At 41.4% G+C, this 21,309-nt stretch overlaps 1 protein-coding gene across 1 annotated transcript in view; it reads right to left on the bottom strand.

Annotated features, from left to right (window-relative positions):
* The window catches only part of POLR3B (RNA polymerase III subunit B), a 256,879-nt gene that overhangs the window by 209,582 nt on the left and 25,988 nt on the right, over positions 1–21,309 (bottom strand). The window contains exons 7-9 of the mRNA XM_082257170.1: positions 19,863–19,954; positions 16,984–17,101; positions 13,783–13,891 (exon numbers count right to left, since the gene is read on the bottom strand). Of these exons, the coding sequence (XP_082113296.1) occupies positions 13,783–13,891; positions 16,984–17,101; positions 19,863–19,954 (319 nt within the window). The remainder of the gene's footprint in view (positions 1–13,782; positions 13,892–16,983; positions 17,102–19,862; positions 19,955–21,309) is intronic.

Genomic DNA, 21,309 nt, shown 5'->3' with positions numbered 1-21,309 from the left:
ACAGGAGAATTGGACACTAGTGGGAAACAAGAAGAGGGTACGCTAGCCCAGGATAACACCCCCTACTTCCAACATACCTTACATTTTGTAGCGAAGCATTACTGAAAGCATTATCATAAACAGAGAGATAGCATCCATTGAGGGACACAGGCCCTAAGGATTTTATAGCGAGTACAAAAATCCTAGTTTCTTTATAGTCCACTGAGGGGCAAAGGCAAACTGCCACCTTTGGTATGTCCACAACAAGTCCACCTGAGCGGGCAAAACAGCAAACAAATGCCAACAGACCAAGGAAAATAGTAAGCTGGGGACAGTCTGCAGCTCAAAAAGCCACATAAAGGGCATTACACCCAAAGCCGTTACCAGATTTACTAGGTAGATGTTGTCCTGAGAAAACATGTGAACAAAAGACCAGGTAGCAGCTTTGAAAATATGAGAAACCGTTGCTTCATGTCAAAAAACGTATAAAGAGCTTACAGATCTAGTAAAATGCACCTTGACGGGAAATAGCGGAAACTGATTCAACTGAGATTATTACCTTAAATGGTGGTCTATCTGGGCCACCTGAAAATGTTGGGACAAAAAGCCAGGCCACCAGAAATGGTGGGACGAGAAGCTGGAAAATTCCTATGGGGTCCATCCAAGATTTCAGAAAAGGGAAAGCTTCTAAAAAAGGAGCAATACAAAAAGGGAACTGCAAAAGGGGAATGCTTTAAACAAAATTCAAAGGCTGAGAGATAGACTCTCAAAGAGCGAACATAATCCAAAAAAGGATGGGAAGTTTCTTTTTGGTGAACTATATCCACCAAAGCTAGAAAACACCCCTGGTAAAGGGAGGTGATGACAGACCTATTGACTTTTATATGGAATTTCTAAGCTTGAACAAAGACAAATCGCACCCCCCCCCCCCCCCCTGGAAGTTGTAAACACACCTTCATGATAAGAAAAGTTTGGCAGACACTCACAGAACTTGCAATTAGCCTGGGAGGGAAGCTTACCATGGGTGGTAAGGCAGTGCAGAAAAGAAAAAGCACATTTCCTGACAGTAGGGGAGAAGACTTTGCATTTCATTGCTTAGGCATCTTCCACCAAGGAAGACACACACTCTACAACCAGTAGAGTCCTTGATATTGGTATCTGGAGTAGATTCAAAGAGATATTGTTCCTCGAAGGCCATGAGAATCTTAGAAGTGTTCAGCAAACCAGCGCTTTAACAAAAGTGTCCTCCAAATGTTTACGGACAGGGAACCCATGTGGAAGATGAGATGGAAAACTCCCAAATTTGTCAAAAGTGTAGCTTAAAGCTACAACCATTTTTTTTCCCCAAAACTTTCTATGACCAATGAATCAGCTGCAGCAATGGTAAGATCTTTTAAAAGGGACTCCGACTAGTCAGCCAGCATTTGGTAAAGCAAGTTCACAGCCAATATAGGGTAAAAGGTAGGGCCTGTCAACAAAGTTCTAGAGAGGCACTCTATCTGTTGAGTCCTAAGAGGAATGCATGTTCCACCAGTATAGTGGTCGCTTTGTTAAGGCAAGACGCTGCTAAATCAGTGGAAGCATTTTTTTTTTTTTTTTTTTTTTTTTAAACAAAGCTCTCTTCAAATGGGCACAAAGCCAATCACAGCTTTGGGAGATCAAACATCTTGTCAGGATGTTTCCAATCGCCATAGAGAAAAACGAAAGGTCTCAAGACTCGGAATAGCACTACTGATTTCAGAGTAGTGCACACCACATAAATAAGGGCCAAAACAGTCTCTTCATTTGGGTGTAATGGCAGAGGAATTAGACTACTCGAAGGCAAGTCAATTATCTAGGGACCGGAGTGACTCAGACAATCAGTTCCTGCAAATGATGGCTCAGAGGCAGCGGGTAGATCAGATACAAAATCTGCAGAATGTGCTTGTGATCCTAGCTGTCAGAGCCAGCAAAAAACAACGATTTAGGCTATAAAGCCTTGCATGGCTGTAGTAAAAACCACAGCCAAGAGAGCAGAGGAACAGACCACACCTGACAGGGCTAAGAAAGACTCAAGGAGGAAACAGCAAACAGGATTCCAGGCAGCAGGCATCAGCCACAACAGTAGATGCACTGCAAGCAACACCAGAGTGGTTAGTGGAATGTAGTGTGCTGAACATGGACACCCTGTTCCTCCCCCTTGGATTAAAGTATCACAAATAAAATTTAACACCACAAAACACGTGCAATCTATGTTTGTAGCTGTGAAGCACCAACATCAACCCAATCTCCATTGATCTTAGTTACTACACACTGATACGATATACTACTTCAATGTAAGCCATGCAGAGCCTGCAGATTACCAACAAAATAAAATGCAGTAAGCTAGTGGAGTACATAATTTACAGAATACATATAAAAAATGAATGTCAGCTAGATTTTCTTTTATTTAAAAGGTGTGCAACAGATACAGTAAACTGTTACCTTTGCATAACATACAGTCGGGTATTATAGCTGTTGTAAACCGCTGGACGTTTTTTTTTTTTTTTTTCTAACCCTGCAAGGTAATGTCATAATGTGCTAGTGTGCATTGCATATTAGCAAATTATGGTAAACTTACCCTAAAAACAAAGCTCTTCCAGTGCCAAGATGTCAGAGCTGCAGGCACTCCCATCTTTACCTGTCTTGCTTTCAGGTTCACGGACTCCGGCTCTCTGACTGCCCAGATTAGCGATGACGTCACTCTTACGCATGCACGCAGGAGCCGCTTAAGGAACAGGGTTCTGAGGAAAAAGCATGGGTGGTTGTTCCTTCAGAGTGCATGAGCCAGTGATGTCACTGGCTACATGTACAGTAAATATCTCCTAAAGGGTGCCTGTTTAGGAGATATTTACAGTACCTATAGGCAAGCCTTATTATAGGCTTACCTATAGGTATAATTTAGTGATGGAAGTTTACTTCCACTTTAAGTGTTATAAGCACAACCAATATACAGAGATATACTGCAGAAGATAAAAGGCATAGACAAGTAGCAACGAAAAGAACATGACAATTGTACATAAATATAAGAAGCCCTCTGGTCGGGTTGTGCTGGAATCAATCTTGCTTGAGGGGAAAAACCCCTCCAACTTCCAGGAGAATCTGCCACATCAGAGGGAAGCCTAGTACAGGGTATACAACTAAGGTCTGTGTGTGCCACTTTTTAGTTAATTAAGTATAAGCGAAAGATAGGCAAAGGGGGAAAAAAAAAAAAAAAAAAACAGGGAGAAAAAAAAAAAAAAAAAAAAAAAAAGGAGGAAAAGGGGGGGGGGGGAGGGGTGTCAGCTATATAAAAAGGTGTCCAAATGTGAAAGTGCAGTCAAATAAGCACTAGAGTTTGATCATACTGTCAAGGGCACAATTATCTGACTTGGTCAGACCCACATCCTCTCTTGCTCCACAGTACAAGTTTAAGTGAAGTCACTTGTGATGAGGATGTGGCGGTTACTCAGCTGTGACAGCAAAGAACAGTGGAGTTGAAGCTAAAGAAAAATTTTCAGTAATAGGTATATCATGTGCAAGAGTCCTTAAAGTGTACCTTGAAAGTGCCTGAATAAAATGCTCCTGGCCAAAGCAGCCACATTCACTGCACTATAAAATATTAAGACTGCGAGCATCCTGGTTCTAAGAGGTGTCAAGAACTTATCTTTCTTCCACCACTTCTCAGTACCATCTACGTGTTCATTGCGCTATTTGTCCACTGGAATGACTTGCTGGCTCTGATTAGACTCACATGTGTAAAAACAGACATCTGGAAAGGCAAAAAGAATAATGGGCTTGCCTGAACCATTAAAGCCGTTTCAATGCTGGAGGTTAAACCTTCAGGCATGTGAAAACATACGTTTGGCAGTAAAAATAGGGGGGGGGGGGGAATAAAACTAACGCAAAAATCTGGATGACATATTTGCTCAATTTGAGATTTTGCTTGTTGTAAAGGTGCTTACACTGTAATGATCATATAAAGAGTTTTTTTTTTCCCAAGCTGCAATTCAAAAACACCTATTTTACATCTTGGGATATCAGGCGCAGCTCAGCAAACAGCCAATGAGCTTTTTTGACCCAAAACGTATGTTATTATTGGTGTTTCTTAGGTGGAGAGTAGTTCATCTAAAAACCCTAAACTACATTGCAGCAAATTATATTAAGGGTGCACTACAGCCAAACAAGAGAGTTTTCCAATTCAACCCTCCCTCGAAACCAGACCTATGGAAAAGTTTACACAAGACATTTAAAAACAAGTGATTTTTTTTTTTTTTTAAAGTATACTGCAGTCAAAACTGAAATTGAATCCTCAAGATGCATATACTGTAGCAAACATAGCTTGTGCTCCTGTGTTTTCATCAAGCAGATGTTGCAGCGCAATCTAAGTAATTTTGTAAGTAGATCTGCAAATTCTCTGCAATGAGTACTTTTCCCCAAACATACCGACTATAGACTTTTTGCTGCCTATCAAATACAGAAAGCCTGAAGAAATGAGCACTGTAAAACACAGAATCTACTTTCTTCACTGAAGTTGTCATAATAGCACAGGCTTAACTATAGGGGGTAGGGTGGGGGCTGTTATTCACTTGTATTCTCTACCTGAGGTCAGCATCAGGCACTTAGGCTTCCCACGTACTCTTGCTTGAAAAATTTTTAAAGCTGATCTCCAGCTTTTAATAAAGTTGAAATAATTTGTTTAGACCAAGCAAACGATTTACTTCACTAAGAAACAGCAGCTCTCAGTGCTCTATGAACTGTATGTAGCCGAGTCATGTCAGCGCTCAGTGTGGGATGGGAAGTTTCCACCCCACTGTCAAAATGCAGCGCTGTTTACTGTATCTGACAGAGGCTGCATACAGTTCATATAGCGCTGAGAGACGCTGCATCTCTTAGTGAAGTAAATAGTTCCTTTGGATCAGCTTGGTCCAAACAAACTATTTAAACTTCACTAAAAGCTGGAAATAGGCTTTATATCAAGAAAAGCCTGTGCATCTCCTTCCTCAACATAATCATATCAACAAATTATGTATTTGCATAAAGCCGGAGCCAAAAGACATCACTGCATGTGAAGCAACGGTGTCTGTCCACCTGTATGGTTCCTTGTCGATGCAGCTAATACCCTACTATACAACCCGGCAGCCCCCCCCCCCCCCTTTCAGGTGTTGATCTGCCTGCTTACATGAATAAAGCTCCCCCTTCTCTCCTCAAATGTATTTTTGGCAAAAAAAAAAAAACACCAAAGAAGAAGTTTATCTGCCCAAGTTCACCATCATGTTATCCACTAAAGCCCCTCCTCCAGCAATCGCAGCCAATGATCTACTGTAGTCTGGATCCGCCACTGACCATTCCTCTTTGCCCCTCTATGTAATGTCATTACACAAATGATGGAGTCTTCAGAATCCTGACAGACAGCCAATAGGTAGTAATCATGTCACCAGATAGCAATGTGGGAACCCTAAGACAGACCCTCCCATTAATAAACAGTTAGGCCCCTTTCACACAGTATGTACAAAATGATAAAAGGCTGAATCACAAGGTGATGTTCTCAAGCCGAACTGAACCAGTGGGCGAGAAACAATTAGGTTGTACCTAGCGGTCTAGAGAGGGGATATCGTCACATCCAGCCTGTACCAACTGTGTCCAAGAGCAGGGCTGGGTGGGTGGGGCACAGAAGCGTGTGTTGTTGCTGTCTCTATACATCCTGACACCCGTAGGGGTCTTCGGGGTCATTCAGTCCAGATTGACGAGGTTTTTCACACATTTTAGTATGTTATTTTCACTCTTTTGTGTGCATCATCACCAATAAAGTTTATGTCTGCACCTGTATTCCTGTGAGCCCCATTTGTTGCAACCACTCCAGGAGGGTACCTTCCCCCCTTCCATTTCACTGCCCTTTCACACAGACAGACCGTTCAGATCTGCCTGTCACTTGTTTTTGGTGGATCTGAATCTATGCCCCATGCATCTCTATAGGGCATCGGGATGTCAGCGGAGACATGTTCGATGACATCCGATCCGTCTAATCTGGACGGATGGAAACCCAATTTTCCATCTGTCCAGCGGATCAAATGAGAGCGGATCATAGAGATGCATGGGGACCTGACAGCTCTGTCTCCGCACACAGCGCAGACTCTGGACCTGGTGTTTTACATGACCTTGGATTCAGTTTTTTTTTTTTTCACTTAAGGCCCCTTCCACACAGGTGGACCGTTCAGATCCACCTGTCAGTTTTTTTGACGGATCTGAACGGTCACCCCATGAATCTCTATAAGGCATCAGATGTCAGCAGAGACATGTCCGCTGACATCCGATCCGTCAAATCTGGACGGATGGAAACCCTATTTTCCATCTGTCCAGCGTCTGTCTGTTCACATCCGATTCCCCCATAGAGATGCATGGGGACCTGAAGAGTTCAGCTTTAAAAGAATACATCAAATATCCAAAACACATTTAATGTTCAGTCCTATAAAAAAAAAAAATAAATAAAAAAAAAAAATAGTACTGGGCTTCAAAAACATTCAATTTTTGACTTTAGCATTTGTATACCATATATGGATTTCTGCTGATTCAGTCATCAATTTTAAAAATAAATAGGATCTGTAGAGAACATTTCCTTTTCCAGAAAAAATTGCCACAAGTCAAGCTTATGAACATTTCCAGCAGACGAAAAACTGAGCCTGCAGTCTTTACTAATGGCATTAAACCGTCACAAACGATTTAGAACAGATTACTAGAGGATGAAGTACTGAAGTGAAGGGAGCACGTACAGTATTAGTTCAGAATACATCAAGAAGCTTTATACCAATTGGAAAAGGACTCTGTCTAACAATGGTACACACATCAGCATACCTTCCAACCCAGGAAAAAGGCTTGTACATCATATGCCTGATTTACATTACTCTACACACTTTCCCCATCTCCACTGACCAAATTATTGCAAAGAAAGAAAGAAATGAAAATATGAAAAAGTCTAAAAAATTGAAATGCTTACTCAATGAGGTGAAGTAAACAGATTAACCTATAACCTCTTTCCACAGTAAACAGCCATCTGATTGGATGCTACTAAATAAAGATTGGCCAGACAAGTCTTCATATTCTTAAGCATCTAATGACTGAAACTTTCTGATGCAGAAAAAAAAAATTCTGTTCCGACGACGACATAGGAGCCTTTTCAATTTCACTTTATGCATAATCTCCTCTTAAGAAATAGGTATTGTTTCTTCATGGAAAAATAAAAGGTAACATGGAACTAGACTTCAGTAACATTTAAGCAAGAGACAGGTCAGTAGTGAGTAATACAGCACTTACAGTATTCATTCTATTGCCCTCCAGCCAGGCCCACGTTGTCATCCTCGTAACAGAGCTGTGTTTGTGCAACAATCACCATATGAGTAGAGGTGCAAGCTATCACCAGGCAGATCTTGCTCTTTCTAGTTATACATGTCATTATTCGTGCCTGTAGGCTGGGTTCACACTGTGCAGATCACATGCGATGTCTGTGCGCTGTAAATTCAGCCATACAAACTGTATAGTTGAAAACGCATTGCATTCGCACCAGAATGGTGCAGGACCCTTTTTTTGGACCGCACTGAAATCGGATCACATGGGATCCGATTCCTGCACTATTTAACAGTTCGCACTGTGATCAGATCTGGGGGGGTGTCATTAACTTTACATTGACATTCTGCAGCGGTTCGCAGATGTCAGTGTGAACCGCCGGCGATTCAGGTGAGATGGGGGAACCCTCACAGTAATTTTGCTGGTTCCTGCATCGCACCAGTGTGAATTGAGCCTTAAAGAGTTTTTGAAAGACTTTTATATGGTTAAATTCTCATAAGGATTGTGACACGATCGTGGTGGTTGATTTCCCATATCGGTGTCTTATTAGCTACACATGGAGTAGTAATTTTGGGGCTGGTTAGACCTGATAGATCTAGAGATATAGATATGTACAGTATCTCACAAAAGTGAATACACCCTCACATTTTTGTAAATATTTTATTATATCTTTTCATGTGGCAACACTAAAGAAATTACACTTTGCTACAATGTAGAGTAGTGAGTGTACAGCTTGTATAACAGTGTATATTTGCTGTCTCCTCAAAATAACTCAACACACAGCCATTAATGTCTAAACCGCTGGCAACAAAAGTGAGTACACCCCTAAGCGAAAATGTCCAATTTGGGCCTAATTAACCCTTTTCCCGGTGTCATGTGACTCGTTAGTGTTACAAGGTCTCAGGTGTGAATGGGGAGCAGGTGTGTTAAATTTGGTGTCATCGCTCACACTCTCTCATACTGGTCACTGGAAGTTCAACATGGCACCACATAGCAAAGAACTCTCTGAGGATTTAAAAAAAAAAAAGAATTGTTGCTCTACATAAAGATGGCCTAGGCTTTAAGAGGATTGCCAAGAACCTGAAACTGAGCTGTAGCACAGTGGCCAAGACCATACAGCGGTTTAACAGGACAGGTTCCACTCATAACAGGCCTCGTTATGGTCTACCAAAGGAGTTGACTGCACTTGCTCAGCGTCATAGCCAGAGGTGGTCTTTGGGAAATAGACATCTGAGTGCTGCCAGCATTGCTGCAGAGGTTGAAGGGGTGTAGGGTCAGCCTGTCAGTGCTCAGACCATATGCTGCATACTGCATCAAATTGGTCTGCATGGCTGTTGTCCCAGAAGGAAGCCTCTTCTAAATATGATACACAAGAAAGCCTGCAAACAGTTTGCTGAAAACAAGCAGACTAAGGACATGGATTACTGAAACCATGTCCTGTAGTCTGATGAGATCAAGATACATTTATTTGGTTCAGATGGTGTCAAGCGTGTGTGGAGGCAGCCAGACGAGGAGTACAAAGACAAGTGTGTCTTGCCTACAGTTAAGCATGGTGGTGGGAGTGTCATGGTCTGGGGCTGCATGAGTGCTGCTGGCACTTGGGAGCTACAGTTCATTGAGGGAACCATGAATGCCAACATGTACTGTGACATACAGAAGCAGAGCACGATACCCTCCCTTCTGAGACTGGGCCGCAGGGCAGTATTCCAACATATCGACCCCAAATACACCTCCAAGATGACCACTGCCTTGCTAAAGAAGCTGAGGGTAAAGGTGATGGGACTGGCCAAGCATGTCCCCAGACCTAAAACCTATTGAGCATCTCTGGGGCATCATCAAACGGAAGGTGGAGGAGCTCAAGCTTCTAACATCCACCAGCTCTGTGATGTCGTCATGGAGGAATGGAAGAGAACTCCAGTGGCAACCTGTGAAACTCTGGTGAACTCCATGCCCAAGAGGGTTAAGGCAGTGCTGGAAAATATTGGTGGCCACACAAAATATTGACACTTTTGGCCCAATTTTTACATTTCCACTTAGGGGTGTACTCACATTTGTTGCAATAGGTTTAGACATTAATGGCTGTGTGTTGAGTTATTTTGAGGGGACAGCAAATTTACACTGTTATACAAGCTGTACACTCACTACTTTACATTGGAGTAAAATGTAATTTCTTCAGTGTTGTCACATTAGAGGATAATAAAATATTTACAAAAATGTGAGGGGTGTACTCACTTTTGTTGGATACGGTGTGTATGTATATATATATATATATATATATATATATATATATATATATATATATATATATATATATATATATATATATATATATATATATATATATATATATATACACACATACATTATTTAATATATATATATATATATACACACACACATACATATACATATACATACACACACACACATATACATACATATGTTGCAAGATTTCCAGGCCCGTGGCCTGATGTGGGTCTGCCATCAGTACCGGTACTCTCTCCAGCCCATGTGAGCTGTGACCCTGGGTGTGACCCTGGGTGTGACAACTGAAGCAGCAACAACTCCGGCATCTTTGTTTGTGGTTTTTATTTGATTTTAAGGGGATGGGAGAAGGGAATGAGTGGGATACACATGTGGGACTTTACTCCTGGAAAATGCCCGTTGGTGCTTCCTTGACGCCAGCCAACGCTCTCTAACACTGCAAATATACTGCAGAACACCGAGGTGCTGAATCCTCGACTATTAGTCCAGAAGATCCAGGACTGAGAACTGTAGAGCTCCTGACAATGTTGTGCTGTGGAAGTCACTGAATACTGTCCCCCGCTTTGACTAGCTTGAGGTAGTATGAAGTAAAACTCTGTATAGCTGTACTTACAACTGACACACTCTGTACAATTCAGGGCCAAACCACAGGTGCCCCCTTTAACTTGAACTCTTCGGGGTCCACTGACTATGTACCCCTTCTGTAGCTTCAGGGTCCTCAACCTGGGTACCCCCTTTCCAACTAGCTGGCACTTGATCCTAGAACCTCTCCCGGAGTGGTCCCCCTCTAACTTCAGGCAGACCCCCAGGGGCAATCCACAGTACTCACGACCTGTGTAGGCTTTCCTGGGACTGGACCCCTCTCGCTCTCTCTCTCCGCAGGCTCTCGGCACATCGGATCACCTCAGCTCACTCAGCACGCTCTGGACACTCAGGCGACACCCGAGACATCCACCTTCCTCAGACAGGAGGAGAGACAGCTGCACTCTCCTTCCTGGGATTATGCTCCCGCCAAAGACTTTGTGTCATGTGCCACCCCCAAACTTATACCCACTCCCAGAATCCTTTGCAGCTAAATCTGCCTCCTGGGGTAGTTACAAGCCTGGATGTGTCCCCCCGATTGGGTTTCCTCCACCACCCTATGAGAAGCCTCTCACAGGAGCCAGTGGGGAGACTCGCCCTTCAGCAGGCGCACCTGTAAAACCATGACACCCTGACTATCAAATCACAGCCCTGCTGTTAGGCAGACAAGGCCCACTATACGTTTACCTAGCACCTACCTGTAGGGTGCTACACTTATATACACACATATACATACATACACATATACATATATACACACACACACACACACACACACACACACGAGATCAAAATTAGAGAACCACCTACAATTTCCTAAAATTTCAAGGTCACTGCTTAGTCCCATTTAAAATGATCTAAACAGGTGTAAAAACAGTTTTGTTAAGCATATTTCATGAGTTACATATAATTTTGAAGTACAGAATGATTTGAAAAAGAACACTGATCAAAATTAGAGAACACTTTTAGATACCTCCCAGTTGCTGCTGTTAATCTGGCACCTTGTGCTAATTTCTTTCATTTTCTGACAAACGCTATTTAACTGGCAGCCTAACTTAATAGTTTTCACTGATTTTGCAAGATAGGGAGCCGTTCTAAATTGACTGAAGCCCTCTGGCAGCAGGTTAACCAGATGAAGGCCAAAAGGGATAACCTTTTCAGCCATATCAAGAAAAAGTTTGTCGTTCCAAACTCGATTTCTCGAAGGTTGCATCTTTACAACGTCACAAACTCATTCAAGTCCCCAAAGAAGGCTGGTCGTCCATGAAAGACAAATGCAAGAGAGTACAGTATATTGTGGAGAATCGCAATGGGCAATCTGTCCAAAACTGCAGCTGCGCTTGGTCTCCAGTTCAGCGCTGAACAGAGTATAGATTTTTCTCCTCATACAGTGTCTCACCGTTTGGGAGAATTTGGACTAAAAGCCCACTCTGCAGTGACCAAACCTCTCATTAGCAGAACGATTTAAAGGACTAGACTAACCTTTGCTGAAGAGCATGTTGCGTGGACAGAGGAGAGCTGGTCCAAAGTTTACTTTAGTGATGAAAGGAATTTGGGTCTAATGGGAAACATTATGTGTGTCATCAAACTGGGGAAAGGATGAACCCAAAGTGTGCAAAGAAGTCAGTTAACCACTTTCAGACCAGAGGATTTTCCCCCTTAATGACCAGGCCCCATTTTGCGATCCGGCACTGCGTAAATTTAATGGACAATTACGCAGTCATGCAAAGCTGTACCCAAATAAAATTGACGTCCTTTTTTCCCACAAATAGAGCTTTCTTTTGGTGGTATTTGATCACCTGTGCGATTTTTATTTTTTGCACTATAAACAAAAGAATAGCGACAATTTTGAAAAAGAAAACAATATTTTTCACATTCTGCTATAGAGAATTCCCCAAAAAAAAAAATCAAAATGTTTTAACATTTTAGGCCAATTTGTTTTCTACTACATATTTTTGGTTAAAAAAAAAAAAAATCACAATAGGCGTATTTTGATTGGTTTGCGCAAAAGTTATCGCATTTACCAACTACGGGAAAGATTTATGTCATTTTTAATGGTTTTTTTTTTGGCTTTTTTACTAGTAATGGCGGCGATCTGCGATTTTTTGCGGGACATTGCGGCGGACAGATCGGACCCCCTGACATTTTTGACACTTTTGGGGGTACCAGTGACATTACTACAGTAATCAGTGCTAAAAATATGCACTGTTACTGTAATGACGCTGGCAGGGAAGGGGTTAACCCTATTGGTGATCAAGGGGTTAAATGTAAGCCTAGGGGAGTGATTCTAACTGTGGGGGGGTTGGGCTTGTGAAATGATCACAGAGACATGTGATCCTATATAGCAGGATCGCATGGTCTCTATGATCATTGCAGGCAGAAGGACGGATGGCTGTGTTTACATCAGCCGTCCATCCTTCTCTCTCAGCGGGGAGAGATCGAGAGAGTGTCAGCGGCAATTTCCAAAATGCACTTCAAAATGCCTGTTACCTGTGCACGTTGCCACACATTCAGGAAACGTCAAATGTTAATGCGGCCTAATACCTAGCACACACTATTTTTTTTTTCGTTCAACCTAGCGGGCTGAACAAAGAAAAAACTGACACCTTAGGTCGGAGCCGCTGTACTAACAGTCTGATGTTAGTACAGTGATCTCCCCTGCTGTTCTATTGTGTTCTGACAGTGGGACAGGGCGGGACGGGACGTACTCCCCGCTACGGTCAGCGCTCTCAACCAGTGGATCTTTTTGGTCATGCCCCTTCAGAAGCCAGCTGTCATCAAGTCAGACAGGGCTGTATACATGCTATGGGTGTGATGCTTTACTTCACAGCTGCAGCATTTTTAACACAGCCTGCAGAGTATGATAGTCATCACCACTTGTCAAACTTCTCATTAAGTTCAATTGGGCTGCTCTACACCTTGGAAGCCAAATACTTGGCTCACAGTTGCAATGCGGTCTTGCAATGTAAAATTGCCATTCAGCAATTTGAAAAAGTAAAAGGTGTCAGGAGGCGGCAGTAGCAAAGGTTATCATTTCTGCCATGGCTGCAAAGCATACCATTGCGACCATGGCATTTTAGAAATCTGATATTTCTGGAGGGGGGGGGGGGGGGGTTTGGGTCCCTGTCAGGTAAGTAGTACGGGGCCTTTGATTTCTAACAGCAGCCCAGCAGTTCACTAATAAAGGATGTAAATGCCAAAAATACTTTGCCTTCCACTTTACTCAAAGAGAAATGTAACAACAGCTCCCTCTAGCGGCAAAATTGAATAAAGCATCAAATCAGAAAAGCAAGCAAAGTGTGGTTCTTTAGCAGCGCTGCTGGGAAAGGACATGCAAAAACTGTACAATGCATGGTATAAATATTTAGCATTGAAAGTGAAGAATTATTTTGGTTGTCCACAGCAAAACCACTTCATCTGTTTTCATATTCTCATACTGCACTAGCAAATAACAAGAAATCCATATTTAGACACTTCTGATCATGAAACCTAAATAGGATTCAGCGAGGTAAAATTAATGCATTCCCACCCCAAATGTAATCAGGCATGCCCATGTAATTCCTTGTGTTGGTAGGCCCAAACAAATGCTGTTTGTGTCTGACGATGCATATAACCAACCTTGAAAATAATGGCAATGGGAATATCTTCTGACAGCGTGTTGTGCTTCAGGTAGAATCTGCCCTGCTTTACCACCAGATTGGTTCTGCTCTTCTTTTCATGGGTAGAGCTGTAGGGGACACACAAGATGAAAATTACACCAAATGGTAAAAACCAATGAGATCCCCTAAGTTCTCTAACCTGACCTAGAAAGCGGACAGCTAAATATTGGTTGCCAAAGACAACATATCTCCCATTCTCTTGCTTTTTATTGGCTGCTTGATCATGAAATTGCGCTTAAACTGTATGAAAGAGCACATTTACTTACTAATTGCCAAATTTATTTGGCAAAAAAGGTGGACATTGACAGATTTTATTGTGATCAGAGGATATAGCTCCTCATGTATAAAGAAGTTTATGCACCATGCAATCCAATCTAATAATCTCAATTGTGCAATTACATATATGAAAAATCAAAGCTTGTGTGGGCGTACTTTCAATCGATTTCCTATTTTTTTTTTTTTTTAGAACGTGTTACTAATCGCTCCATGCTTAACTAACCTCCAAACCCAGCACAGAGAACTATACATCACAGTTTACAAAAATTTCTTTCAGATAGTTTTGTTAAGTGGTAAACCCGCAACAGAGCCTCCACTTCTGCTTTGTGGTAGCAGGTAGTGCATTTCTTTTGCAGTCACATGCATTGGTCGGTTTATTCTACATTTCCCATCCATCTATGCACCTGGCAATTCTACTGCACATAAGTCCCTTTTGTTATTTATTTAGGTTGGTAGCATTGATTTCATCAATTGATGTTTTGCTGTGCTATTAAATGCTGACACTTTATGCAGCATTAAATACTGTAGTCCTTTCAAGAGCTAGTAGAGGAAGATGGCCACATTCCCACATATAGTGGAACCATGTAAATCAAACACTTCATAATGGATGTGGAGCAGAGGAGAATCGCAAAGTTTGTTTTATGGATGGGACGCAGATGAATGTAATATTTTTTGCTTTGTGGATTTAGTGAGTTTTTAGGTTGAATCTAGGAATCTAAGATGGCATATGTGGGGCACTGATGCAAACTGTGAGAACTTGAATATATGAATCTTATTATATCCATGTCACTGTATAAATACAGAAGACGCCCTGAATATCATATTAAAATAGCAATAAAACACTTTACCCTCTATTCAAACCTAGAAAGAAAAAAAAAAAAAAAAAAAAAAAAAAAAAAGTTTTATTTGGAGATCCCCTTTATTAGGTCTTAAACATACAGTTATACAAGTTATAAGTATACAACTGCCATCACAATGAGGGAGAGTGAGCACGTGTTAGCACTAAAACATACATTAATTACATTGGTCCAACGCAGTGTAATTTATTCTGAATGGCGCCCTAACAAACCTTATGATGGACGTACCTTGAAGCGCATCATAATGCACCAACTTTCAATTGCTGTGCCCTGCAAATAAAATAGTGCATGCTCCATTTTCTTTTTTACAGTGCATGTTAGAGAATTGCTGTGCTGCAACACACATCCATCAGGTGGTTTGTTGAAGAGACAAAGAATGAATGGTTCTAACTTTGAATCACTGTTGAGTTTATTGCTAATAATACAAAATGCTCAGAGCACTTTCTATATGTATACGCTGACTTGGAAATAAGGAGATCGATATATTCATGTTTTGCTAATGCATCAGTTTGAGTTTTCTTTCAGACCCTAATCAAAGATGGTTAAATAGCGCTGCTTCCTTAAAACATATGAACATTGCGTAACCTGTAAATCAATCACAATGCATAGAGTGCCAGTGCAATCAAAGATGCATAAAGTGATAGTGCAATTAAACAGGAAAAGTCCTTCAATAATATTAAGGTGCAAAGTGCTAGTGATGTTTTCTCAAAATAGGATTCAGCATGATTTATGGATGGATGGCTCTAGCTCCTTCCCTCTTAAGCAGTGTGCATGGCTCTCAGCACAAAGATGGTCAGCAATAAGATCAAAATCAGCATACTGTATAGATGGATGGATGGATCTAGCTCCTTCCCTCTTTAGTAGTATACAAGGCTCTCAACATAAGGATGATGTACGTTCCAATAAAGAGAGAGATGACCATAGCATAATACTGCTTACCCTCTGATCTCTACCCTGCAGCTCAGCAAACATGCACAGCCTCAAGGAAGGTTCCTTGAGGTTGTACATGTGAGCTGAGCTGCAGGGTAGAGATCAGAGGGTAAGCAGTATTATACTATGATATACTATGATCATCTCTCGCTCTATTGGAACGTACATTATCCTTATGCTGAGAGCCTTGTATATTACCAAATAGAGAAGGAGCTAGATCCATCCATCCATCAACCACGCTGATTTTGATCTTACTGCTGGTTAGTAGGGGACTCTCAGGAGGGAAGCACGGAGTGGCACCTGAATCCTATTTTGAGAAGACATCACTAGCACTTTGCACCCTAATATTATTGAAGGACTTTTGCCTGTTTAATTGCACTATCACTTTATGCATCTTTGATTGCACCGGCATTTTATGCATTGTGATTGATTTACAGGTTATGTAATGTTCATATGTTTTAAGGAAACAGTCTTTGATTATTGTTTGAGGTTCCAATACCTTTTATTATAGCAGCAGCCCCTTTATTTTTGCACTTTTCTTAATAATTATACACATATGGTTTAGTACACATTTTACTGACACTAATCAAAAAATCCATAGCGCGGGTTTATATAGCCTTTATTTATATATTTCTTTCAGACCCGTTCTCAGATTAAACCTGAAAGAAAAGGAAATCAAACCAGAGCATTTAATGTGTGTTGCCACTCACTGCGGTAGGACGGGGATAAAACATGTTGCCATAACACCATAGCATGAACAGTCCTAATAATGCAGATTGGAAAAAAAAAAAAAAACACAAAGTTCTTTGACCAGAATCAAGACTGGTATGAAGGCACAAAATTCCCCCGGAAATTGTTACAGCATAGTACTTGGGTCACAGAGAACCACAAAATCAGACAGCATGCTATTTCTTGCTCCCATTCAGCCTAAGTTACCATTCAATGTTTTAGAGGACACACAAACTGATGAGTGTTACAGGACCAGGTAACACTAGCAATTTGCTAGTGTTACCTGGTCCTGTAACACTCATCAAAACACCTGTACAAACAATGAACTCTTGATGAGCATTCTGAATAGCTATCAAAAATTAACATACCTGGTAACAGAAGCTCCAACAGTTCCTTTCCTGTCAGCTTCCACAATAATTCTGTTTTTAGACAGCTGCTCTTGAATTAGAATTACCTTTTCCACACCTTTAACAATGAAGTAACCACCTGCAAAAAAAAAAAAAAAAAATGGGAAAACATTTTCACACTAACATACTCTAGTCTACATTTTTCCATAGTAAAGAGCATTTCTGGTTAACTACTATGCAAGTAAGAACTTCCTTTATTACATTCATTCACTTGAATAGGGTTGCCCTATGCACATCTGTAAGACCAAAAAAGCTCAAGGGCCACATTTTGGCTCTGAGCCTTGCGCATTTTGTTGTGCAGAGTGGGACAAAAAAAAAAATAAAACGAACTGCGTTTAGGGGGCCTTTAAGAATGAATGGCACCCCGAATGTGTCTTGCTTGCTTTGTTGCAAGTTTAGCGCAATTTGGAAAAGCAAGCAGAACCACACCAAATCTTCCCACAATTACAAATGGTTTGAGTGTTAAAGGGGAACGTTCAGATGTGAATGCAGACAGCAATGAAAAGTGTAAAGCAGTTGTAATAATAAAAAAGGGTACTGGCTGAGTTACACAAATCATGCACAGTTGTAATCCTAACACTAAACCACCCCCTGCTCACCCCAAAACAAATGAAAAAAAAAAAATGGCTGAATTAAATTATTTTCATACGCAATACATGTGCGCCATTAATTTCAGTGATGAGAAATGAGTATATTGAGCCATGCTGCTCCATTCACAATTCAAAAACCATTAGGGCGACGTTTTAGGACATGATTTTTCAAGCTGAAGTTAAATCTGATTATATTTTGCTTCTTTACCCCATCCCAGGGTGCTGTACATAGCTTCCTTAAAACATCACAGCACCCTGCACGCAGTGGGCTATGTCTTGGGAGGAGTTAGATTATTAAAATACCTTGATGGGTGGATGTCAGTCTAAAGGTCAGTCAGTCGGCAATTCTAGGCAGGCTGCATTTCAATGCAGACCTCCCTGGTTAACACGCACATGTGATGCTAAGCTTCCATGACTGAAATAACTAAAATCCAACAAATGAAAGAGGAGGTCCCCATGGATAGTCAGGCTGAGGAGAACGAGCTAGACTATGCATAAAGTCATGTAGAAAAAAAGAAAACAAAATATCGGACTATACAGGCCAGAAAAAGGAGCACACAAAATTAGATAAAATATAAAGGTTTATTTCTAGCAAACTTTAAAAACAAGTGCTAGTGCATCTTTTTACATAAACCCCCCCTAAAGGCAATTGCATTATAACCAAATGATGAGCACTATATGTGTGTACCTTGAAATCTGCTGGTGGTTGCCGCATTGGCCGACCCCCCGGTGGGGTACGCTAGTGGGGCTGCCTAGCATATAATGATCCTATGCTGTGTCATTCCAATATATGGGTCGACACATATATATCGGTCGACACATTAAAAAGGTAATTTTGTTGTTTTGAGCACAGGGCATATGTCACTGTATAAAATCAAATAGATTTGTAACTACACCGTTCTGGAATCTAATAAAATGGATAGCAACATAGGTAAAGTGGCGACATAGTAAGTGCTTATCTGCTATAGGATCACATACTCATATGGCAGATTATAAACAAATAATTACTCTATAATGTTTAAAACGGTTGTCTCTTTGTTAAAGTCTCCTTTCGTGGTCCCGGCGCCCACCCAGGAAGAGTATGTGCATGTGCAGTTTTCATTAGAAGTGGGTATCGTCTGTACTTGATATCAGTCTCTGTATATATGAAATGTAAAGTAATTACTGTATGTATATAGGATTGTAAATGATATGCTACAAAAAAGTTAGATGCTACAAAAGATGCTACAGGAGTCAGGTACAATGCTACGAAAGCAGGTAGAATGTAATGTACACTGAGAAGCTCAAGTCTGCCGAAAATTAGTAAGAAACTGCAATATTGGAGAGAAGTCCAGGACAACTGCAAGTCCGAGGACAAGGTTGGAGTTCAGCTATAAGTCTAATATTCAGCAAGTGGTAAAAATCTACAGCACAAGTGTATGCAACAAAAAAAATATATAATAACGTGCAGCGCTAAGCTCTGCGCGTTATTATATATTTTTTTGCTTGTTTTAACTTATGTCAGTTTAGTGTGCTAGCTGCTATTGTTCTTGGTTAGCATGGTATGTCACATTTTTTCTTTTAAAGTGTATGCAACAAGTTGGTAAAATCTTTCCTTCCAACAGCAGCATCCTCTAATGCACAGGTGTCAAACACAAAGCCCGCGGGCCGAATGCGGCCCTCCAGGCCATTTCATGTGGCCCTCGCACCTCTCCCACAGTCTCTGCCCCCACTTTGTCTCAGTAGCCGGCAGAAGAGAGGACAGAACTCCTTTGCCAAATCCTGCGCTTCTCTGTGCTGCTGCAGAAAGGCTGGTCTTTGCCCCCCCCCCTTCTCAGCAGTCTGCAGCAGAGAGGAGGGCAGAACTCTTCCTACCTCTCTGTGCACCACCTTGTCTCTGCCTCCCCTGGTCTCAGCATTCAGCAGTCTCTGGAAGCTGACTCCTGACCTCCTCTGGTCCTCCCCCAGACCTTGCACTTTTTTCTTCCCAGATCCACTTCTTCCTGGCAGTAGAACAAGGTAGGGGGGTGCATTGTGATGTAAGGAAGAGTTGGTGACTCTTGACTTATGATGATGGGGGGGCTCCTGACATCTCATGTAAGGGTTTAAGAGGGTGTGGGGTGCTCTAGACATCTAATCTTACAGATATACCCGGCCCTTTGAGGACAACCATTATGCTGATGCGGCCCGCGATGAAATTTAGTTTGACACCCCTGCTCTAATGCATCTAGATACACATTTCCCTACAGAAATTTAACTGTCTTCTCTAACCTGGATCCAGAGGGCATTCATTTAATTTGGCGAACTCCGCTGGAGTTTTCCCTGTAAGAACACAGTTGGAACTGCGAAGCATAATCGGCATCCTACAGCAAAGAAAAAAGATGGAAATTGCAGTGAAAGTAATTCAACCAGAATAAATATAAAATAAAGCTAAACATATAAAGAAATTCACAATTGTAGATGTACAAAAAGAGTTCTGGAAGCTTATCAGGACTGCTGACATTTCAGATCATTATACAGTTGTGTCTTTAGATCATAGGAAGTGGCACAGGTTTATTGTCAAGGTTCTAAAGCAGAATTCCAGGCAAACATAAATGTATCTTTACTGTTGTATTAAAAAAAAAAAAAAAATAGGTTACATCTAAGAAGATGTATCCCTTGGCTAGGATCGCAGCCTTGTCTTGTTAACTGGCCATGGGATACACCTGTGAGAATAAAAATGGGATTTTTGACTTACCGTAAAAAGCATTTCTCTGATGTTCATTGACGGACACAGCTGCTGATATGATATTAATAACCATTGGGTTATATTGCCGCCTACAGAAGTACCCAGGGGGCTCCCTCTCTCTGCTATAGCCACTCATTATTGTTACAAGTAGTGAGAATTATAACTCCACAGAGGGGTGGGTGCTGTGTCCGTCAATGAACATCAGAGAAATGGATTTTTTGGTAAGTCAAAAATCCCAATTTTCTCTTTCGTTCATTGACAGACACAGCTCCTGATATTCATAACCATTCGGACGTCCCAAAGCAGTGTTAAACATGAGGGGTGGGAACAACAAAAAAAATTCCCAAGGCTAAACATTAGCCAACTAGGCAACAGGAGCTCAACCAAACAACTGGAACCCACCAAAAAAAAAAAAAACACCCTCAAAGAGGATCAGGTCCTCTCAACAGCAGCCTGCAAACCCTTGCGGCCAAAAGAAGCCTTCACAGATGCCAACACATCCACTTTAATAAACTTTGTAAAAGTGTGCACCGACGACCAGGTGGCCGCCTTGCAAAAATGCTTCACTGATGCCTGATGACAGAAAGCCAAGGAGGCACTAAGCACCCTAAATGATAGAGAAGAGTGACCAGTGCTACGGACTGTAATATATGGTGGGAGGGTGAAAACGAAAAAAGGTGTAAGCTGCCCCAATCAAACCTTGAAGTTAAGGTGAAAAGTGCTAAATTAGAGTGTGACGATTGGTGTTGGCGCTACCTTAGAAAATATAAATAAAATCATATACAGTGCCCCTAATGGCGTGAATGGGGGTATGAAGTATGGTGACCCACAAATTGTGAAGTGTTGCCAAAGTAGTGTAAGTGAAGGTCTAAAATAAAAGTATAGGTACAAAGTGTTTATTCACATGTATCCAAACACAAATCAATAAACCATGAAATAAAATAAACGAATACCGTGAAATTGTTAACCTGCAACCACAAGTGTGTGAAC

Source organism: Pelophylax lessonae (genome assembly GCF_965119305.1).
Source record: "Pelophylax lessonae genome assembly, chromosome: 4".
Classification (NCBI taxonomy): domain Eukaryota; kingdom Metazoa; phylum Chordata; class Amphibia; order Anura; family Ranidae; genus Pelophylax; species Pelophylax lessonae.
This window is presented reverse-complemented; position numbering and strand designations above follow the sequence as displayed.